This window comes from Poecilia latipinna, unplaced genomic scaffold (assembly GCF_001443285.1).
Source record: "Poecilia latipinna isolate Pla-1442-1.1 unplaced genomic scaffold, P_latipinna-1.0 Scaffold146, whole genome shotgun sequence".
Taxonomy (NCBI): Eukaryota; Metazoa; Chordata; class Actinopteri; order Cyprinodontiformes; family Poeciliidae; genus Poecilia; species Poecilia latipinna.
This window is the reverse complement of record NW_015112762.1, coordinates 378,884-402,818: the sequence shown is the minus strand read 5'-3', so window position 1 is coordinate 402,818 and position 23,935 is coordinate 378,884. Positions and strand designations below refer to the sequence as shown.

The 23,935-nt window shown below is 39.0% G+C and overlaps 1 protein-coding gene across 4 annotated transcripts in view; it reads left to right on the top strand.

Moving 5' to 3' along the window:
* Positions 1-23,935, top strand: part of pde4d (phosphodiesterase 4D, cAMP-specific) — a 158,162-nt gene that overhangs the window by 96,596 nt on the left and 37,631 nt on the right. The window contains exon 1 of one of the 4 annotated variants that reach the window (XM_015029197.1): positions 7,869-8,797. The exons of the other annotated variants lie outside the window; for them this stretch is intronic. Coding sequence (XP_014884683.1) covers positions 8,709-8,797 — 89 coding nt within the window. The 5' untranslated portion in view covers positions 7,869-8,708. Of the gene's footprint in view, positions 1-7,868; positions 8,798-23,935 lie in introns of those variants that run through there. 4 annotated transcript variants of the gene reach the window in all.

Below are 23,935 nucleotides of genomic sequence, written 5' to 3'. Positions count from 1 at the left end.
AAATACATTTCCATTAGACTTCTGTTTTATAGCATATTAGATTCACTGACATTTGTGAAAGCTAAAGATGCATTCTTCTTTAAAATAAGCAAAAGAGGCTATAGGTTTTTTAAAGTTATAGTGAAACTGATATACAGATACCTTACATATGAATTTGCATATCAGATTCATATCTGATATGATATAAAGATGATAAATGCATCAAGAATAAAAATGTGTGATGCATTTCAAGCATTTTTTCAAGCTAATTTTAAAGAAACTCTAATATTACATCAGACCAGCAGAAAACCAAAGTCACATTTTTTGTTTGTTCAAACAGTCTTGAGCACATAAAAGTTCCTTGATGAACCTTTATGTGAAATACCCTTTATTAGTTTTGCATTATTCTAAATGCTCGAAATACTTTACTCTCTAAGTAACGGATCTATGTATTAGCTAGGTTCTCCATTTTGAACTTAATCTCTTAAATAGATCAACTTTCAGGATTTTTCTAATTCGGGATGGATCTGTATTTTTCTTTTTTTTTTACTACGTCAGCAACAGGCTGTTGAAGGGAGTGAAGAAACTTTAAATTATATAGTAGACAAAAACTGGTGAGAAGTGAAATTTTACGACGCTTTAACTAGAGTGCTCCCAGAGTGTCAAGCTTCCAAAATGCACTCACCCCTACCGCGTGAGCGGCTGAGCTTAATTTGATGGCCCAGGCACAAAGCTCTCATTCAAGTGTGCAGAGGAGCATTTACGCTCTGATGGCAGCAGATCCGCAGCACAATGCTGGCAATTGACAGAACACTTGATAATCATTGTCATCTTTAGCCCATACCCACATATTCACAGGTCTCTGACAGCTTGTAAACGAGGAGCAGGGTCACTGTCCGATCCCATTCAGAGGATGTGTTGCCAAAAAGTCAATGAGGCCGAACAAAATTTCGACAAATGCTTCACTGCGTAAGAACTGAACACATGTTCCGCTGCACTGCACAGAGCCAAAACAGTTTTAGATTTGGAAAATAAGATATAAAATTTTATGTAATCTGCATGATGATGCTCAGAGTAGCATTAACAATTGGTTAATTAATGCTAGATAAAATATTTGTATCTTAACTGCCAAATTTCCTCCTTTGTACCCTTAACTAATCAGAGACATGCACAAAAGCAGGCGCAGCACTGCTCTATTGTTTTGCTTGTAAAACTCATTAAAGCATAGTTTTCATTCAGCAATGAAAATTCAAAAGTTAGACTTTGCGGCTTGTGGTTTCTCAGCGTGCGTCACGTGTCAACACACCTCTGAGTGCCGTGACGTCAAACTGTGGAATACCAGCAATGCCATAATTCCTGTCTGCAGTCACTGTTTTGAAAACATATGCTCAGGAAGTTTTTACCAACTCCATACAGAAAGGGATGAACAAATTGAGCTTAGACTGACATTTTGAGGCACATTTACAGTAAACCAGCACAGTAAAGTCATGCAGAATGACTAAAATTAATAGATTACTTCTGTTAAATTTGGAATGACCACAACAACGCATCTTTCCTACGTACAGGCGTCATTGTCTGTCACAAATCTTTGGAGAAGCATGCATAAAATGAGTTATAAACATATCTAATCTCCCTTTGGGACGGATAAAGTATATCCTGATTGAATTCAAATGTTGGATTTTATCATTAGCACAGTTTGAACATGACGTGACATTATTATATAAGAGTTTCCTGAAATGTGTCATTGATTAGTGTATTTACTTTAACTGGAAATGGCAAATGGTTGTCTCTGTAAGGTCAGTTTGGGGAATAACTAAAGAAGCAACAGTTGCAGCCCGTAACTGATGACATCCTGTTTTGAAAACTTGTTTTCAGGAGGTTGTTATGAACTCCATAAATAAAGTGATAAACAAAAGGAGCAGTGGGTGACAGAACAAGGTTGAATAGCTAAATGACTTTTATAGGTGTGTATATAATGCAAATGGAAAAAAAAAAAAAAAACATTTTTCCAAAATCCAGAAATTGACTATATTTTGTGCATTGTACATGGAAATTCCATTTCTGTAATTAATTAATTGTTTATTTTTATTATATTTATGGTTTAAGATTAAGTTTTCTTTTCCTGTAAGCTAAAATCATCAAAAATGGTCAGAAGTTAACCAACTTAATTTGTAATTTTTATTACTATAAAATATCTTCACATATTGTTTTCTGTTAAGGGCACCATAGGTTAATCATGTTAATATTTTACCTAAAACATAGCAAACACTCTGCCGTGCCTCTAGAAGTTGTGACGTCTCACTGCGGAATACCAAAGATACCTTACCTAAAGGCTATCATGCTAAAACTTCTGGGGAATTCACACTAGACCTCGCACCAACCAATAAATAAATAAATAAATAAATAAATAATAATAGATAGAGCACAGACAAAAATACATGTCTATAAGTTTTTGTGCATTATTGTTACTCAACAACCCATCTTTTGTGTAGAGAACACAAGATGTTTTCACCCGTTATTGTCAGCTTGTTAGAGGACAAGCTATGAGTCTTGTAACTATATAATCTGGTAATTAAGGTATCATAAAGAAGAACGAAGTTGATCGTTCCAACTGTTAGCGAGAGTCACCGTTACCAGATGGCGTTAGAGTGAAAATTGCCTGTGGTAATGGACCACTGATATTTCAGTACATTCCCATCTGTACCTGCTTTGAGGGGAAGAAAAAAAAAAAACTGCTTGGTGAAGCATTCACAGCAGACGTCGCCATTTGGAGTCGTGGTTTTTAACTTTGTATTAATGATGCTATTAAGCACAGATGGTGGCCTATAATCCAGCTGAGCTGATTGATGAATGGTTGCGGATTTGTCTTTTTCTTTTTTCTTTCTATGCTGTGAACAATGAAAAGGGGAGATTTGGAGTTTTTATATTCCATTCACATTCACTGTGGTATTACATCTTAGTTGTTTATTAAAAAAAAAATAAAAAATTCTTAAAGAAACTTATATGATTTACACATCTATGTGTGGAAATATTTCTATAAAATTATTTGTTTTTTGTTAACTGTTGCTATGTTGAACTAAATCGATTTTAAATTCAGTTTACACATCTTTTTTTTGAAAAAGCAATCCAAATGAGATAAAGATAGCAAGATATTCTTCTAGGCAATAGACATTGGAAAAGGAATGGCACATACTTTTGCGTCAAGTATGTTTAAGGTTTGTTCTCTTATGTTGATGATGGGATTTGTTTTCTCAGTCACTTTCAGATGTAGTCTCATTCTTTCCCCAATAGTGAACACCTGATTTGAATACTCTGTCTTTTCGTTGCTGTAATTTAGACTCGAAAATCTCTTGTAAATTTGGAGCACATTTAGAAAGCTTTGTCACCTCGACTATTATTTTTATAACACAATCACTACAAATTCTGAATTGAATTTAAATCTAACCCATTCTAACACACGAGTCTCCTTTTATTTTGCCATTTCATTACAGGGCCTGTGGAATGTTTAGGGCTTATTTTGCATGCTGGCCAAAATTGTTCAGGGTTGTCTCATCTGAGAAGAACATCATCAGACCTTCTTTTGCACATTCTTTGTGTCTCCTCCATCTGTGGCGATAAACTGCAAAGGGGTATTCTTATAGCCTTCTTTAGAAAATGTAACAATCTTCTTGCCACTCTGCTGTAAAAGGTTATATTTGTGGGGTATATCATCACTTGTTTCATTTATGATTCTCCAATGTCCGTCTGAATGTGCACAGCTTATGTTCTGTAGCTACACCGCTCACAGCTCACGCTGAGCTTTAATGTACCAGTATTTATTATTTTTTTTATGAATTAATCCCCTCCTCCACTGTCTTTTGGCCCACTTTAAAATCAAAGTGTCAGAAAAACCTCTTGACTCAATGAGTGAGTAATTTTTTTCCCTCTACTTAAACATTCTTCACATTTTACAGAATGGCCCTTGAAGCCACCGTGTTCCTATTAGATGTGGGAATCTAATTACAAATATCTGATTTGAAAAGGGGGGAATGAGTTAACCTTTTGCTGAAATGCCACTGCATTACCATCTGTGAATGGCAAGGAGGAGGACCAGGCCCGAGGCATTTCCACAGCAACATGCTGACTGATAGGCAGTTTTCCTACCTCAGGGGAATAATTGCATGAGGTTTAGTTTTGTCTCAGTCTGTGAGACTTTCTTGACTGCTCAGTTGCTAGATATGTAAGATTTTTATTCTAATGTGATAATGGATTGGCTAGAGATTCTAGGTGCATTTGTTGTGATCGATTTATTCTCTGGTTAATCTGCTAATGAACAGCGGTTTCATAATGTGATTAGTTTTCGTAGAAGCTGTAACGATTTTGTGTTGCCAGTTTTATGTGCCTTGAAAGCTTTTGTCATGTAAAGTATTGCATAAATAATGTTTTTGTTTTGCGAGCAGCAGGAGTTGCAGCTGTCACGGTATTGCTGCAGGGCTAAGCTTGGACCCATTTCTGCAGAGGGTGTTCAGCCTGTGTTCTCAGGACAATTGATCTGCAGAAAAATGAAGAAAAGTACTTTGCTAAATGTCAGTACACATGAAATCGATATATACTTGTGCCGCTGTGTAATCCGGCCCCCTCCCCTTGAGTCCCAGCTACACAGACAGAGTGGTAATGTAATGGAAAAGACTGCCCTGATTGGAATATGATGTGATATTATTTTGGATGGAAACTGTGTGCTTACAAGCTGGGGTCACAGATGTTGATAGGTTAATACTGTTCTAGGATTTGATGGTTGCTATAAGTTACGATGTTAGCTGTGTTGGGGAACATATTGTTGTTTCAAGGCTGCTGTGTCCTTCCGTCACTGCTGCATTTTACTTTTATTGTTCATAAATCTTTCCTTGTTCTGTCTGTCACTCCTCCATCTCCTCCTTGTCTTTACTCATTTTTATTTTGCTCAAAAGACTCATGAAAAACCTCCAACTCTTTCGCTCTCCATCTCTCCCGCATCTCCCCGATGCTTGCTTTCTTTATCCTTTGTTTGTTTGGAAGCTCACATTTTCCCTCAGTTGACTTTTTTCCTCTATCCTCTGGTCTCACGCAGGTTGCAGGATGAGTCGTGACAGCTTACAAGTGTTGAGCAGAACAAGGGGCAACAGCAGTTATGCAATACCACACACTGGCACATACAGTTGCACTGAAACATACTGTGTGTACTCAGCTTGTGTGTGAGATGGTTTTAATAACTTGGTCTAGGAAACACATAAAGAATAACTTTTTGCTACATTTTTAAAGGGATGCTCTGATGAAGATGCTCTCTCATCTTAATCAGATGACAGATTAAGATGAGAGCCACTATGGATGCAGAGTCCTTGACTGAGTCTTCATTCGAGTGTTTTTTTTAGTTAATTTATCCTTTTAATGTTTCCTTAGAAAATTATCCCAATTTGAGTTGCACCCCATCTTCGTGTCAACGCTGTTTACAACCAGAGAGCCTACCTGAAGAGTTTCATTATTGTTTGCATGATTGTTCACTTCCAGTTACTCATGTGACAAAACTTCCAGAAAGATTCCCCTGCTTTTGCTTTTAAAGTTGTAACATATAACACCCAGTACTAAGGTTAAGCTGAGCGCAGCTTCATTCGCTGCACAGAGCTGTAGCTGTATACGCAAGTGCAACTGTCAAAGTAGGTCACATGACAGAAAGAAAACAACTGTACCCTGAACATCAGGAAACAATTAAAAAAACATCCAGCCAGATTTGGAAAACCCAGAACAAAGTGATCTATACAGAATCAATGCCCACTTTATTAGATCTCCATTTGTAATCATTTGTTAGCATAAATAGGGACTCGGCAAGTCGCAGAACTCAATGCGGTTAGGTCTCTTGACGTACTCAGAACAACTTGCAGTTTGAGCCGAGGATCAGGATCCTAAGCAATGATGGCTTGAGTGACTTTGCGTGTGGCGTAGTTGTTGCTGCCAGACAGGGTGGTCTGAATATTTTATAGACTGCTGCTCTTCTCAGATTTTCATGGACAAGCATCTATTGGGTTTCCAGAGAATGGTCTGTATGAGAGGAGATATGCAGGGAGTTGCGGTCATGTAGCTGAAAATGTATGTCCATGTCAGACATTCAAGGAGAATGACTAAACTAGTTTGAGATGATGAAAAGGGCAACGGTAGCTCAAATAACTGCTCTAACCAATACCATCTCTGAACACACAACATACTCTATCCCTAACCCTTGAATGCTGAATTGTCAACAGCAGCAGTTTACCACTCTGAGTACTACCTCTGTCAGTCAAAAACAGGAAAATGAGGCTCTAATGTAATCCTGCTCACACAAATTAGAGAATATCTCATAAGGAAACTGCAGCCTGGTCTGATAAGTATTTCAGCTGCAACATTCCGATGTTAGGCTCAAGGTTGGAACTAAACAACATGGAAGGAAGCTCCATCTTGCCTTCTAATTATTGCTCAGCATTTATTAGATGCAGTAGTGTAGAAGATATTTTCTTGGTACACGTTAGGCCCCTTAGTACCAGTTGAGCTTCATTTAATCACCACAGCCAACCGTGACCCTTCCTTTTTGACAGTTCCAGCAGAATAATACAACATCTTGCAAATCTCCATGTAAATACAGAACAACATCTTGGAAGAATGTTTCAGAGAACATGTTGAACCTGTACCACAAGTAATTAAGGCAGGTCTGCAGGGAGAAGGGGTCCAACTTGATACTAAACAGGTGCATCTAGTAAAATGTATTTTAGGCATGTAATAGCTGTAAAAGGAAAAGGAAAAAGACAGTGACTGTAAAAATGTGCACATATCAGCGTCTTTCATCTTGTTGGTATGGGTGACCTGATTTCAAACATAAAACCAACAACAGATATCAAGATCTCAGCTTTGTTAAGGGTTTTGTTTTATCAGTGAACTCTGTTTACCTTGTATTTTCTAATTCCTGAGGTGTGAAGCCCAGTGACTTAACTGCATACCTCCCACCCAAACTGACTCATTCCTGTCTTAAGTTACCTCACAGTTTACCCCTCTGCTATCTACCACTCATGGTGGTTTAACTGAAAAGTGCCAGTTTATACTCAGGGTGGCAAGTTGGCTGGACGTTTTGGCAGCAGTTAAGAAGTTGATGACGTGTATGCTAGGCAGGATGTGTGCAAGAAGCAGCGCTGGATCCTGTTTTTCAGACAACAAAAGACTGGAACTTTGGCTTTAAATGCGAAACACGCACACTCAGACACAACCTGGGCGTGCTAACTCCAACCTCGACTCTTAAGCATCCTTGCCAATTCCGGTCTCATTCTACACATACGCTGAGAAAGGAGTGCAAAGTCAGACATGCAAAAACAGATTCCAGCATATACACAGTCATCATGTGTAAAAGCAGAATTATTCATGAGGTTGCTGCAAGGAGAAAAGGCATCCAGTTTAACTGGTTTTGAGAAGCAAACGTGCGTTCATAAAACCCCCGCTTGCTTTCATCACACATGCTTCAACTATATGTTTTATACTCGGATGCATTTACTGGAACAAAAAAAAAAAAAAGAAAAAAAGACAATTTTTGCAATGTTGTGTGGTTTGAAATTTCATGGTTCACGGACTGGCATGCAGGAGCCAGATACAGACTAGTTTTGCTCAGAGTCATAAAAACAAGACAGACTGACATAATGAACAACAGGAGAAGTTGTTGTCATGACAAAGGAAGGCTGTAAGAAAGAGCAGGAAAGTCTGTCCTTATTACCGAATACACTCTTCTGTTTATGCAAATTGTGTTTGTGCAGACCTGTTCCTCTGAATGAAGCCTTAAGAGGATCATTAGGTTTAGCTTACTGAGTACAACAGGCACACCTATTACAGAGTCAGGACATCCCACTGGGGTGAGGGAGGAGGGAGGAAAGGCGAGAAAGACGATCAGCAGCAAGTCAAGAGAGAGTAAGAGAGAAACTGAAGAGACGCTCTACTGTTTTCTTTTTTTATACTCCCTTCCTCCTTCCTGAATTTCCTCCCTGGGCAGAACAGACAGGCAGAGGAGAAACAAGAGAGACAAAGAAAGGAGAAGAGGTGGCAGAGCTGAGAGTGTGAAAGCGAACCTGTGAGTGTGACTGACTCTCTCTGTGTGCAACATGCTCTGTCATGCTGCTGCGACTGTGGCTGCCTTCTCCAACCGGCGTCATCGGCTTTCAGGAAAAGGAATGTTTACGCTAAGAATGAGTCCCTGAACCAGTTCACCATGTGGATGTGGGACAGTAATTTCCAAGCCTTCGCAGGAAGAATCCCACGGAAAAAAGAGCAGCGGCCGGAGAGCTTAGTTGGTCCTGCCGGGTGGCCGCCTGCCTGTTGGCACCACTGACACTTTCACTTAGAAACTGACTTCATGCAAGGCTCAAGTTTTCGTTCTTCAACTTCAGCTCATTTTTTATTTTTTTGCTCTTTTTTTTACGGATTCTGCTGTGCTTTATTATTGTTATTATTTTTTTTAAAGATTGCCTTTTGAGAGACAAGTAGGAACTTTTTCTAATGATGATAGGACCAAACAAAAGAAGCAAGAAGTTCTGTGCTCAAGGACAGGTCTGAATGCATCACATAGGAGGATTTCACACAACTATGGAACACTATATCATGGTTAGGGGTCTGCAGATAGCGTGGGGCAGGATCTATAGATAGAAAACTTTAAATTGTAGAAGAAGAGGGGCTCCAAGGGTGCGGGGCATTCCTGACACAGCTCTGGAATGAAGCCGGGACAATCTCCAGGTGTTCCCTGTGACAGATCCATGATGCACCTCAGTCAGTTTCCTGTCAGACGACACTCGTGGATATGGTAAGTTTACAGCAACAGGTGAAATACTTTTATGTGACTCTGTGGCGATTTCTTGTTTTAATTGTATGCGAAGCGCTCCCTCATGACTTGCCCATCCCTGTTCTCCTTTTATGTTTTTCCCAGGCACAGCTCACATGTATTCAAGGAAATTTATTGTTAAATGGGCCAGACATTTCCTGTCATTTTCTCCCACACTAAACGCTCTAGTTGATCCATAAACTCAAAGGCAGTTCAGAAAAGCAAGCAAAAGGACACCGTGGTGTTGCAATGCAACAGCACACTGCTGTTGTGGAGCGGAAGGGGGGAGGTGGGGAGGGGGGGATTTTTAGCTAATGTGTTTTCACACTGTTTTGTCCTGTGTTGGTTTTTCTTCCTAAGGCTGGTGCATACATACTGAGAGTAGCTGTGTTTCAGCTGTGTTGTAAACTGGGCGGGACGCGAAGCAGCCAGTGACGTCAGATGGAGGGGATATTGGGACGTGGATATTGTTTGTATTCCTAACATGGTTTTTCCAGTGAGTTGAGTTTTTGCAAAGGGTTTTCAGCCACGTGTCATTTCCTTAAACAAGTTGGTGCTGTTGCTGTCTCACACAGCTGTTTTATCCTAACTGCAATAAACTTCCTTTACCTGTTATGACTGTCCCTGAGCCTTGTGCTATAATTTCCTGTTATGGTTCTCCTTAGACTCACACACATCTCTTGTTAAAGAACACCATGTGATGCAAATTTCCTTTCCTGATTTGGTTGGAGCATCTGTTCATATTGCAGAGAAGGCGCATGTACAGTTTTGCCAGGTATTGGATTGAAGTCTTTACATCAAGCTGAGTAGATTGTGGCTTTAATATTTTATACGGCATTGTTCATTGAATTTTCCAGCTACTACCTACAGGGACAGATGGAAAGAGAACGAGAGCTGGCCTTGTATTATGGAAGCAGAGTGCAAGGAAACTTTTAATTCATAAACATGGAATTATTTTTATTTCAACATGCAAGTTTGCTCTTGCAGATATAACCATTAATTAAAGTCACCAATAACAACTCCAAGATGTAGTTACCAGGCTGCAGATAGGTAGTTAAGGTGGGGGGTGGGAAGAGGGGGAGCTTATTATGTGAAATCGACTTTTTTGAGCTTGACATCATGTTATGATGATTTCCTCTCATCAAAAACACGCCTGGAGTGTTGCCTTATTTTATGCGTGTTTGAGGAATCCTTGACTATCCCATGGCAGTCATTCAGAGGTGCTTAAACTCTTGCTCTCACAAACCGCCACATATGTCTGCAAAGCTCCTCCTTGGAGTTGCAGACTCCAGCCGAGCTTCTAGATCTCCCCTCCCCTGCACCTCCACCACTCAGCTCCACCAGAATACCTCGAGCAGCAATTAGCCCCTGGTGGAACTGAGCATGTCATACAAACTACTTCTCCGTCCAACACTCCTAAGGTTGTAAATGGCCTAATTTAGGAGCATTGTTGTGATGACGGTCAGAAAGAGCAGGAACTTTTCAGAGACAGATCTTGTAAGTTATGTTTGATATATGTACATACTTTTTTTTTTATACAACTGAAAGTAACATAGTTACTTGATGCTGCTATAAAATGTGCCTGGAAAACATAAACATAGCTGAGTTATAATAATTTAGTCAATCTAGTTGCAAATAACTATTCAGTCCTGTTAAAAATTTCAGAATCAAGCATTAGTCTGAAGAACTGAAGATAAGGCTCTCAGACTTTCCTTCAGACCTTGGAAAAGATCTTTTATTTTTTTTTCTACACAGTAAATCTATTAGCCTTGTGACTTTTGGATGTGTGTGTGTGTGTGTGCAAGTGAAAAAAGAGCTCTCAGGAAGACTTGTATTATTCATTGCACCTTGATAATGGACCCATCCTTTACTCTCTGTCAGACCTGTGTTATTCTGTGCGGCACTAAAAGGAAAAGGGATCATAAGGATTACAGTAAGATAGGATTTATTTCAGTTTAAAGTATGCTTTTGTATATGCACTCTTCTGCTCATAAATATGCAAGGTAAAGCTTTCGAAGGCTAAAAAAAGAAGCCATTGCAGGGGCTGTAAAGTTCAGATGGCCACGACAGTTGTCTCTGAAACGCGTTGCCCTCTCTGTGTCTCGACAAGCTTCACAACAGTAGAGCATTGTAGTTATTTTTATACTCAGCTTTGAATTTACTTTGTCTAAATTTGACCTTTTAAGCCACTCTAAAGCTTAAAACAGGTACACTGAAGGGAACAAAATCAAAATATTAACGCACAAGATCCCAACTGGGTTGTTTACATTGTATTTTGTCATATCTAATTAACAAGGACTGTAGACTAGCTAAAATATATCATGCATGTCCAGTAAATGATGCAGACATTTTTATCTGAGTTCAAGATTTAAAGTTTACTTTACTTACATTTGGTTACCTTTAGTTTAAAATCTAATGCAAAGCTAAACATGATCCTTCGTTCTACTATGACTATATAATCTTTGTAACAGCTTCAGATTCATAAATATTTGCTCCTAAAACAAATAAAAGCATTACATCAGCAAAATGACTGCTAATGTTCCTAATGCTAACTCTTAATGTTCTTTAGAGTTCCAGTACTTTACATGCTAGTAGGGATAGTAGTTTGTAAACTGCTAAGTACTGGCTAATTTGATTCTTAAAAACTGGCTATTTTTAAGAACCACCATGCACAGGGGAATAAAATTAGACAAAGCATGACAATGTCTAAAAACAGAACAAAATAGCTACGATATAAGCCCTTTTGGATTTCATCTGAGAACCTGAAGACTGCTGGTCATTGTTTTATGCTCCCCATGTACACAAAGAAAAAACATGCTTTGGGGACTCCAGTGGTTAGTTTGGAGCATGCCAAATGGAAAGAAAAAGGCCCATTTTGGGAAAAAAAAAAAAACTGTTATTTAAAGGTTTCCACAAGCAAATGCTTTTTGCTCCAATCTAAGACAAGTATCTGTTCTTGTTTTTGTATGTTTGTTCTGGCTACAGCATCTACAATAGTTTTCCAGGCAACCTTCAGTGAATTTTATAAATAAGTAATTTAAAAATAAACTACCAAATTTTTTTTCTTTTTTTTTTTTACAATTCTAAACTGTATTTCAAAGAATCTCTGCTTAATGGCTTGATGTAAGGTAATATGTATAGCAACCAGAGATGTCATACTTGTTGCTGCTCTGTGGCCACCGACTTTCCCTGTTGGAATTCAGACTTTACAGAAATTCTGGCTTTTTGTTGTATTTATAATATGGCAACTTGAAATATTTGATTTCTTAATACTAAGAAAATGCACCACTAGCCATCGAGATTAGTAGGAAAAAGAAGAAGCTCCTAATTAGCACCTAACTGTTAGCCACTCAGTGTGTTCTCATTGCCATTGTCAAACCATTTGTACTTTGCCATTTGACAGCCTAAAATACTTAAATTCCTGCCAAGCAAAGTTTGGACATAGATTTTGTTTAGACTGAGTGTCGATTAGGCAGCTTATTGAGACATTTTATTTGTAGATACTTTCAAAACCACAGTACTACTTCATGTCTTAGTACAAAATAAGAGTTCCAAACATAAGTGTGCATAAAAAGATCTCCTAATAATCTATTACACAAAATTGTGTTGACATCAATTAAGTAGCTCCGTGTGAGACTGAATGCCCTTTGATAAAAGCTATCATGATGTTTTAGTCTTGCAAAGCCTCATTCTACAAGCTCCCATTACACCCCTAGACAGAGAACTGGTATTGAGTTTACAGGCTTGGTGAGACACAGGAGCAGGTTCCTTCTGTAATGCACTGATTTCATTTCATCACTACATAAATGCACAGTTTATTAGAAGGATGAAAATGGAAAGGCTGATGCTTAATAATATTAATAAAGATTCCGAGTTACTACGGTCTCCATGAATAATGCAGATGCACACTGGCTTTTAGTTATGTTGTAACAGTTCAATCCACATTCTGACACTGGGTGTTGCCTCCAGCTGAGCAATGAACAAACTGAGATGTATGATTGCCTAAACTTCATTAAACACTAACCAGAAAGGAGATGAAAAGTCTGTGTAGTAATCCACTTAAGTGTATCCAGCGCCTCAGAGAGCGGGGAGAGGGAAAAGGAGAGGCTATATTTAGAACAAAGATTGCAGATGCTCTGCTGCACGATTCCTCTCTCTTCCCATCCTACTATTTACTACAGTCTTGTAGCATGAGTGGATTCAGTGGAAATACGACGGTTTGGGATGCGATAATCTGCTGTATGCAAGGTGTTTAAGAACATTAGATTTCATTCGCTCTGCTTCATTTCTCCCTCACCCTTCCTTGTGTCTGGTGGCCCCAGCAGTCGCTACCTCAGATGTATTTTATCTATCAGATAACAAGACACATGGAATTCTTATCTCATTTCTTTGACGCTTCTCCCACGGTGCGTTGTCATTGATTCCAGCTCCGACGGGTTAGTCTCAGCTGGGTTTTAGATTGCTTTCCATCACTCCGACTCATTGTGTTGTAACCGAGGCAGAGATTCTAAAATGTGCTGTTTGGGGACGGCAGAGACTTCCTGTCAGTTTTCCGGAGATGCACTCATCAGTCACCGTTGTCCCTTCACTCCGTGAGCTATGAGCAAGAGTATGTGCATGTGTGGGTATGAAATACAGGTCTGCTGCTCACTTCCAGCATCAATCTCTGCCAGCCTGCTGTGCAGGGGAGATTCTGCCTTACACAGCCTTATTAAGGGTGCTAGCAATTCACCTCACCTGAAAAGGCCACGCAGTCTAACACTCCTTTCTTCTCCACACATTCCTTTTTTTAACACTTCGTTTTTTCACATTAGCCCTGCTGCTTTGCTCATGCTCACAATGAATGCTGTGCTTGTACATGTTGAACAAGGTACTCGTGCACTTTACGGTGAAAATTAGACTGCAGGAAAAAAACCTAACTGAAAAACTTGTAATAACTACATTCGTTTGATAGTTCAGTTTTGAGATTATCGAATATTTTTAATCATCCCAGCATATGTACATAACCTTTTACCAGATTTTTACTAACCTTAGGAAAGTGCTTCGATATAAATGCAGTTGGTTGATTAACACACTAAAAATGGTGGGAGATTTTAGTTTTGATGCATCTTGTAAATAATAATAAAAAAGATGTTTCAATATTTGATCTGCTGATTACGCGTCAGAGCTTATTAAGGGGAACTGAGCACCTTCCAATTTTTGGCTGACAGGTTGAGGATCTTAATTATCGTCGAAGTATATATATATATATATATATATATATATATATTTTTTTTTTTTTTTACAACATAATAAGTGGGTGTCGCTGATTAATTATTAAAGCATGTAAAATGTCCACCCTTTCAAAATAATATTTGTAAGTCGCTTCAGCATTAGTCAGTCAGCAAAGAAAGGCTCTTGTTGGTTTGTTTTTTCTCAAAGCATTGCAGTGTTAAATTGATTTAGAAAATACTTGAAGCATAACAGGCATGCCCCTGCTGATGTGCTTGCAGTTCAATAGTCACTTCTGTTCAGATTGTAACGTTTTTTTTTTTCCCCATTTGGACCTTGATTCATTCCCTTCTTTGAACTAATAAACATTCAGCTCACCATTTCACACTTAGTTCTGCCCTCCCACTGATGGTCATTTCTTTGTTTGTCCAGTGTTATTTATTTATATTTTAATTCATACAAGTAGTGAGTCAGTTATTACTGGCATGCCTATCCATCCTCTCTGTCCCAGCCTTCTGCTTGCTTCATCATCCAATTTGTGTGTCACACGTTGCTTCTCTTGGATTTCACATTGTGTTTTCGTGCCACCTATTTACACTACAGTAGATTTCCCCTTGTTTTTCCATCTTTCTCACTTCTCATGTGTTCCATGAAACCTATCAGATGAGCTACAGTGCAGAATGAGGATTGTCCTCATTCTCTGTTATCCTCGCTCGGTGTGCCAAAAAACAAGCTTTGGCAGACCAGTGTAGTCCAAACACACGCAGCTTTTGGATCATGAAGATAACCGAGCGTATTAGGGATAACCGAGCATATTATTTTATTCAGCCGTCTGAATAAAACAAGTTAACCTTTGTGCATATTTGTCATCAACCCAGTGATGCAGCTGGCATTTAAAAATATTTACTTTGAGGTACTTATTTTGCTTGAAATCTATTAAAAGTGCATTGATTGTTTCCTCTGTGAATTGACTCAGCCACTCTGTCTTTAGTTATAATTAATAAACACAAAACAGCAAGACATCAGTTTGGATGTGCTACAGCAGTGTGAATGGTACTAATGGGCATAACTATGTGGCACTATAGTTACATAACTGCCTTACTGGAGTGCATATGAAATGAACACAAGGACTTCGGTTCCAGACAAAGACCCCCAGGGGGCTTTGGGATCATTTTAAATATCAATTTCATTCCAATTTTTGTTACCTTAGTTTCCACCGTCTCTGTCTGCACAGCAGCTGCTGGGCAGGGTATTCAATCATGGTCTTATCTGCAGGACAGAGGCAACAAGATGGACAGATCAATAAGAACACAGTGTGGAAACCAGACACTGGAGGCTGGGGGGGTGCGGGGGGGTTAGCTGGTGGTTCCTCTGATAGCTCGGTATAAATCGAAAGTAGGTGTTACAAGTGTTGCTGTTAATTAAAGGAGAAACTTAAAAACTTGAATGTTATATACACTTCCTTGGCACCTGCTTTGGTAAACTTGTACATTTGCTTGTTACCGCAAACATTGAATTAATCAGTCACAGGGCAGCAACACATTTAGACATCGAGATGTGGTAAAGATGACTTTAGAACGGATGTTCAGAATGGGAAGAAAGGGGATTTAAGCCACTTTAAACATGGCACATTTATTGGATAGAGCTGAGTAGCTCAGATACTTTTGGGATTTTCACGTCAATCATCTCTCAGAACGGTCTGGGAAAGAAAAAATATCCATCGAGTGGCAGTTGTGCGAATAATGCCTCAACGTCAGAGGAAAATGGGCAGACTGAGTTAGGATGATTGAAAGGCAACAGTAGGATATATAGATGAATATCATAAAATTATCACAACACATGGTTTCAAAATTTGTAATTACTGTACAACAATCCAGTCCAAGTGTGAAGAGTACATAGATTGTGTTTTCGTTGCCAAAAGGTGATCTTAATGCCCCACAACAAAATCTAAATTCTTCCTTTTTTTATTTTTTGACAGACTAAACATTTCATAAATCACAAACTGTCTAAAAGACCATATCCAATGACTGGATAGTGATAAACCAAACATACACCACTTCATTAATTGAGAAATATTATTTTGCCTCACCCCTTTTTTGTTAGAAAATATTCCTTGCAAAAGGTATTTTACCTGTAACATATTTTTATGTTCTTGTTAACCTATTTTTATTGGTTAAAAGTTTCTTTGTTATCTGACTAAAAAGGGATCAAATTTTCCTGACATTTAGGTGTGCTGATAGAAAATCAAAAGGAGCCATGAGATATTCTTACGGTGCAGCACTGTCTGTCCCCAATGTTCTGAGCCCAGATGGTTTCGGGTTCCTTCCTGTATAAAACCAAGCAGCTTCCTGTGGTTAGATGTTTTATTTCAGTTGTAAAGAAATGAAAACATGTTTAAAAAAAAAAAAAAAGTAGTGCAAAGGCCCAAGACCCTGGGGTTTTCATTAAGATAAACTTTGTATGAGGGTTGTCTGTGTCACTCCCTGCTTTTTGTAAGCAGGTGAAATGGAGAGGTTGGACCTGCTTTGATTTTTTTATTTTTTTTTATTTTAAGAAGCCTCAAGTTTGAACAGCAACCCCCATCAAATGCCACTTTCTTAACAGTTTTTGACCTGTCCAAGAAATTGACTGGTTCAACATGTTATTTGCTCAGCTGTTTCCTTCTATGTTCTGCCACCTCCCTTGTGATGCAAGTTTCAGACATGAAGCCCAGAGCATCACAAATGTAAGGGGAATTATGTCTTATAAGAAACACCGACATGACGCTGTTCATTTTCATGAGGGAATTGCTTTTGACGAAGGTGGGGATTAGGATTGCCATGATGACGACAGCGTGTACGAGGAGGCATAGAAGGAGATTTAAAAGGCTTAGGCGTGTAGAGGGTGTCCCCTCACATACACACACATACTTCACTGGATTTAGAAATATTATGGACTTTTGCTAGCTTATAACTCCAGCTTATGCTCATACACAAAATTGGATGGTTTGACTTTGAATTTAGCCGATTCCGCTGATCGCTATTGGTTCATTCCATTTAAGTGCAGCAGATTTGATCTTTTTATGGCCGATTTTTAGTCTGCATGATTGTCCTTATCGTTGAGGCTTTACTTGACTAATCATAATTGTGATTTCCTGTCCAATACAGTAGGAAAGACTGTCACACCGCATGGTGTTGTGCACTACATAATGTGGATGGATGGACACTGAACAACTGCATTCATTAGCTGAACTAGTTGAACACACAGATATAAATACATATTTTATCTTTGCAGTATCTTTGCATTCTTTTCGGCTTCTTGTTCTCTGAAATTGAACGGCATTGGGTTGAAAACATGCCAGCTGATTGGTTCTCAATGTTGCTCAATTTTTCTGGTTGCCTACACATTATTCTAAATCCCTCCAGCATAATGCAAATAGTGAATATGAAATAACTAAAATGATTATATTACAAGTGTGCCTAGAATATATTAAATATTCCAGCACCTCTGGTATTCACAGTCTAGCTTGCCACATTACAGTTTACTAAGTATTACCTAAATGAACACTGTAACAGGGTTTTAATAGACTTTGCTGACTACTTCTGCAGTATTTTGTTTTTCTGGCCATGCAAAGTGCAATTAAATCCTGATGAGTCTGTTGCAAGCTTCTTATTGAGGGTCAGGGGACGTCCCTCAATTAGAAGGGGGACATGCCTTCTTATTTTATGTAATGTTGGAGTATTATTCCGACGGCAAAATGTTTTCAGTCAACGCAACCTCTAATTTCTTCTGATAAAGATCATTGTGTAATGGGTCAATTTTATCAACTGATGCAATTTTTCTGCTGGAAAACCCCGAGTTTGTTGATGTTAGTTTGATGTTGTCCACATACCAAAATACTGTTGCAGACTACGTGCACTCTGGCATAGAAACAGTATTCGCTGATGGGTGAAGCCTTATTCAGAATAACGCTCCCTGCCTCACAGCAGAAAAAGTTGAGATAGGTTTAGGCAGTATAATGAGTCAAATTTCAAGTCCTTTTCAATGCTTGCAAACCCATTCAACAAAGTAGAATATCCGTTCCTGTGAGGGCACAGCATTTACTCTGTCCATCTGTCTATCCATCCAACCACCCACTCGCCCCCCAGGACGGGTCGTGGGCAGCAGCCTAAGCAAAGGCCCAGACTTCCCTCTCCCCAGCCTCTTTGGCCTGTTCCTCTGTTTCATGCTCTCATGTCAAATGTTGTTTTTTTGTTTTTTTAAAAGCATTGAATACATCAGTCGCTGTGTAATTAGTCGGTAGAATGTGTTACACTTAATGAATTGAGCTACTGAAATGAATGAACTTTTTAATATTATTCTAATGTATTAGAATAATATTCACTGTTACTTTTAGTTCACATACTTATTACTATAATGTGGACAAATATCAAATGGACCCATTTCACTTGCCTCCTCAATGATGGGAGTACAGCTACACAACTGCAGAGTCGTACTTATTAAACCACATATGAGACCCCAGAATATTTCATAAAATCGCTGTGAGACTGGCACTCTCTGCATGTGTTTTGAAGAACAGCCTAATCTGGATTGCATGTTCAGGGCAATCGTTGTGTAAGGTGGCAAGGCATCCCCCTGCACACGCACTGTAAATATGTGGCCATATGCAGGTTTCACACGCCGAGCAGCCCAATGATGTCATCACAGTTTTAATGAAGGATTACTCTGACATCACAGGGGCCGCTGCCAACTTAAACCTATTAACTTCACCATGTGCTTGAGGTGCACTTGAGCTGCAGCTACGTGTGCATGTGTGCGATGGAAAAGCCTCTTGGGCAAAGTGCTCAAGCCCACGACTGTCTGCTTCCTGCTTTCACGAGTTTCTGATTTTTTTTTTAAAAATTACTATTTAAATATTAATTTAAATATATCATTTAAAGTTTAGAAGCTGTCACTTTGATTAGAAAATATGATAAATACAGAAACACGTGGCTAATACATAACGGTGATATTTAAAAAAAAAAAAAAAGTTATCTTGCCAGAATCCAATAAACTGATTTTTAAAAGTGGAATTTCTGAGAAATACATCTGGCATTTGGCTTTTAAGTAATCAGAGGTATTTCTTTAATTTTCTGCTAAATATTAATATGATTTTATTCACTTTGTTTTGATTTTAGTGTTGTTAGAGAAGCAAGCAGACCTGGGATTGGAAAGAGTTAAACTGTTCCAGATTAAAACCGCCAAATGTCATTAAAGTAGATTATAAAGCCTTGTGCTTTCAGAGTCGATGGTGTGTGTGACTTCTGTTGGTGCACCACTGTGTAAACGTTAGTGGTTGTGGGATATCAACAGCCTCCCGCTTACACATTAACAGCAGTTACCCGCCAGCAAGGAGAGATGTATTTCTTCTTTTGGCCCCTGGACGCCGTTTTGAACCTGGGGACACAAATCCTCAAGTCTGTGGGGGGATTTGCTTTTGTATTCCAGAACATTTTCTTTCGAGTACATTCTGTACTGAGGTGCCTCGCTAGAGTGACTATAAATTGCAGCCCTTTGGGTTTTGTTTGTGAATAACGATCACACATAATGCTGGATTATCAAAAAATAAAATCGTCAAGCTGGTTTTGTTATTTCTCCCGTGGATCTGACTCTGAGGTCTATCCTGACACAAGTGGTTTTGTGCTTGTAGCACTGATTTCTTCATGCCGGTCACACTACATGCTTTTCTAATTCATTCAGTCCAGCATCTCTTCAGCTTTAACTCATCACGACACTCGCTCTCTTCTACTCTCGCTCTCACTCTCTCTTTCTGTCTCTTTGTCTTTGTATTGCCGTATTCTCAGCAATTGCAGCAAAATGTGTAAGCACTCCAAGAACACACATGTGCGGCGTGACTAAGACCTTTTGCTGGTTTGATATTCAGCTCTCCGTACTTCTCTACACTTCTCATTATGCAGTAAAGGTGCTTTCTATTCTTCTTTGTGCTCGGCTGAGTCTATGAGACGAAGAGCTTAAATCCGCTCTGTGGCCTTTGAGTCAGCGGGATGTATAAATAGAGTTCAGGTAAGTCATGGACTCTGTGCAATATTAAATGAATGTTGCTAATAACTAATTTCTTGGCCAAAACTAATGTGAAATCCTGCCCGCACAATGCTTTGCATTATCATAAACAAATTTCCGTCCACAGTCAGCCCTGATTGTATAACTTCAGTTGTTCCATCCTTGACCCTGTCATTCTCAATCTCTCATAACACAATCTTCCCCCGTGTCCTTAGCAACTGAGGGCTCATTGGTTGTAACTTCCTACCTGTCCCTTTTGAATTCTGCCATAGCAACCACATAATAAACATGAATCCAGCAGAGGGACTATGAAGACGGGCACGGAGCGTGACTCTATCTGAGGAATTGCTCCTTGACATACATATTAGCAGCCCATTTTAAAGTGACAACACTTTAAATGAGAGCAGTTCCTATTTTAAGTAAATGCAATTTCCCTTGAATTTCAATTAGCTTTCTATTGTTCCCCCTCTTTAATCACATCACATTGGCTTATTTACATACTCAACAGACAAATATGCAATCACTGTAATCATATTCAGTGCCTGCAGAGTTGCCAAGGGCTCCGAGCCCCTAAGCAGTAGTTACTTTACCTATTTCAAATAGTTCAATGTGGTGTTTTCAAAATTAAGAATTTATAATCCTACACACATCTATCACTCATGTAATTTGAAAAGTTGGTGCGTAACCTTTCGTCTGAGCTGCTCAGCTGGTGTGAAAGGGTTTCAGTTTTCAAATCCAGTCGTTCTGCTTTCATGCCTTTAACCCTTGGGGAGTCTGAGTGACGACAGTCGCCTGGCACTGCGTCTCGGCACGTCAGTACAACCACCAATGTGTGGCCGACTCGGCAGCAGGGCAAACATAGGCGTGTGTCCCAGGCTGTGTGTTTGTGTGATGGTCTGTGTACATTTAACACGCTACGGCGAGGTTTTTTTTCTAATACTCGCTGTTTACCAACTCATGCGCCTTTGTGTGTGTGCGGTGAGCTGATGTGTTCAGATGTTCAGGAAGTATAGAGAGGGTTGTCATCATCTGTCTGAGTATCTTTGACTTTGACAGCAGTCCCTGTCCACGCAGGAGTTGTTGTCACATGCTGGCTGCTTCTGTCAGAGCTTGGAGGAGCTGGAGCTCCGAGGAGATTTGCTGCTCTGCGTGTTTGTGCAGCTGTGCTGCTCCTGGTTTGGGCTGTTGCTCACCTATACCTGAGTTTTCTCTATGGAAACGATTGCCACCTGCTGGCAGCTTTGGATGAAACTCTTCAGGATCTATCAGTTTAGGATGGACGGATGGATGCAACTGACAAATAAGACCATTTGCCATGAAGTAGTTCTGATATTGCTTGGAGAAAAAATATTCCTCCTGATCATGTATTATTACTTATACCTCTTAATTTGACAAATTTTATGCTATACATTTTCCTAATCAAAATTTAAGCATGTGATCTAAATCTGAAATGCTCTGATGTCAAACCAAATGATTCTGATATGTTTAATGGAGCTGTATTGCCCCCTGAAGGTACAAAAAAGCTATTACCGGCTCATCTGAGACGCTTCACTTCATGCATGTAAAAGCTGACTTGTTTTCTTGAATCTTAAATATATTTTTTAATCCTCATCATAAATCAAAAATTTAAGATGGTTTTGGTGCAGGTTTTTATTAAACATTGTGAAGAAATGAATCATCTATATGGACTAAAACAGCTAATTACCTCCTATTTAAGATTCTAGAGAAATAATTTAAAATCTTCAAAAGGATAACATCAGACAGACTGAATTACCATTAGAAGATTTAATTCAAAGAACTTTAGATAAAAAAAAGAATACAATATTAAACCCAAAAGAAGATTTATGAAAGTATATTATGATTTTTTATGATTGTGGAAGCCGTTTCAAGTCTTTTGATTTGCACCCATTGCTGTTTTACTCAATCTTTAATTTAAAAAAATACATAGCATTAAATTCTTACAGTCCAATAAACTTCTAAAACGTAAATATATAACATGATCTAATTGCATTTTTTCAAAATAGAAAAGCAATCCGTCCTTCCACCTTCCATCCAAGATGTCCTAATTTTGAAATTAGAATTATTTTTAAACGCTGTTTGCTCATATTGCACCTTTTTGAAGGTCTGTTTTTTTATGAAGTAACACAAATATAACCAGTGGATACAAGCGGGTTACTTATTCAGACTATTTGTTTGAGTAAACCTGGAGTCAGCTGCTTCCTGCCATCATTTCCAAACAGCCAAATTTGTCTTTCTTATAAGTGAGGGAAAGGTGCAGGAACTTTTTAAGATAGCAGACAAACGGTGTATTTGACTGTGACATTTGTAGAAGTGCTGGTGCTAAAACAACTGCATGCACCATAGAGCACTCTGATCACTCTGGGACATCCTCAGGAATACCAGCTGAAGGTGCTTAAAGGAGTTAAAAAGGGGTGATTTTTAGGAGTCACCAAAAAATCAGGAGTGATAGTTTGGGCTTTCAAGATCTTGTGTGTGTGTGGGTGTGTGTAATTAATTTAATTTTCATACCCCTGTAACAATTATCATGCTGATAAACCCTTGTAAGCAGAAGATTCCACCGAATATGTTAACTTTGTACCAAATCTATAGTACACCACTGAATGTGATTTCTTTGTCAATACTGACTCTTAGTGGCTGTGTGAGAGGAAATCTAAATTAGTTTGCTTTGTGTCTGCACTTTGCTCCTCCCTTGTCTGCATCTTTCTCTCTCACTCTCCATATTTCTCCTTTTTTTTTCTGTTTCAAGTCACACCCATTCTGATCCCTCTCTTCTCCTCCTGTCCTCACACACACACCTCCCTCCTATTTAGTTAGGTGGCTTTATCTATTCTTCCTCTTTTCTCTGAGCCTACACACAAGTGCATGTGTGATATAGCTCGTTTAAGAAAAACATGAGTTTGCCTGTGAACTCGGATTTTCTGTCATTGGAGAAGATAGCTCGGTACCGCCACGCCTGCTCCAATGGTTCGCCCTACGCCACGAACAAGCCCATCGACATCAAACCTCGTGCTAGGAGAGGGTATGGCTCCTCACCGAAACTATTTGCAGGAAAGTGTGTCAGTAAACAGACTTTAATCTGATTTCTATATGCTGCTAAGCTATTTCCTATAACATCCTATAACAGTCTTCAAATAACTGGCGTTATATGTGCAGTATAGTTGGAATTGGGCTTTTGGTTGCATGTGACAAGTTGAGATTTGATAACTGAAAATAAAAGAGGAAGGAGAATCGAAGAACTCACTCTTTATCTCTTTGTGCTTGTATTCTTTCTGTGCCCAAAACAGATTTGTGTGTTTGTATTACTGGTATTTATGTGCACAGTGTGTGTGTTTATGTGTGCTCTGTCTTATCAGAAAATATGCTGATAAATAGTTCTACCTGGACAACACAGAACTGGAGCGGAGAGTTGTGTAAACGGCCGTTGCTTGGTGGCTGCAGCTCTGCAGTTTTGCTGTTTGCTTTATAAAACTCATAGTGTTGGCCTGAAGTGTAGGTCATTTTGTCCAGGGTTGTGTTTGTGTTCCTTAGTGCTTTGTGAGGAAAACAAAGTATTCTCCAAGCTTTTGATAAAGCACAGCCAAATATATAATAATTGAGAGATAAGCAGGTTCCATCAAGTGACCATGTGTTCACTAACGAGCAGAGGCCAGGCTAATCATCAGACCACTCTGTGTCCATTAAAGCTCAAAGATACATTTTAGGGGCTCATTATGCCTGTTTTTCCTTCATCATTTCTCTATCATGTTGTCCACAGTCCCAGTAAGTGGCTGTCATTCGATGTTCCTTCTTGCCTGTTTTCTGTGTCTGACATGAATAATCACCAGTGTACGCACCCGCATGGTATTTGGA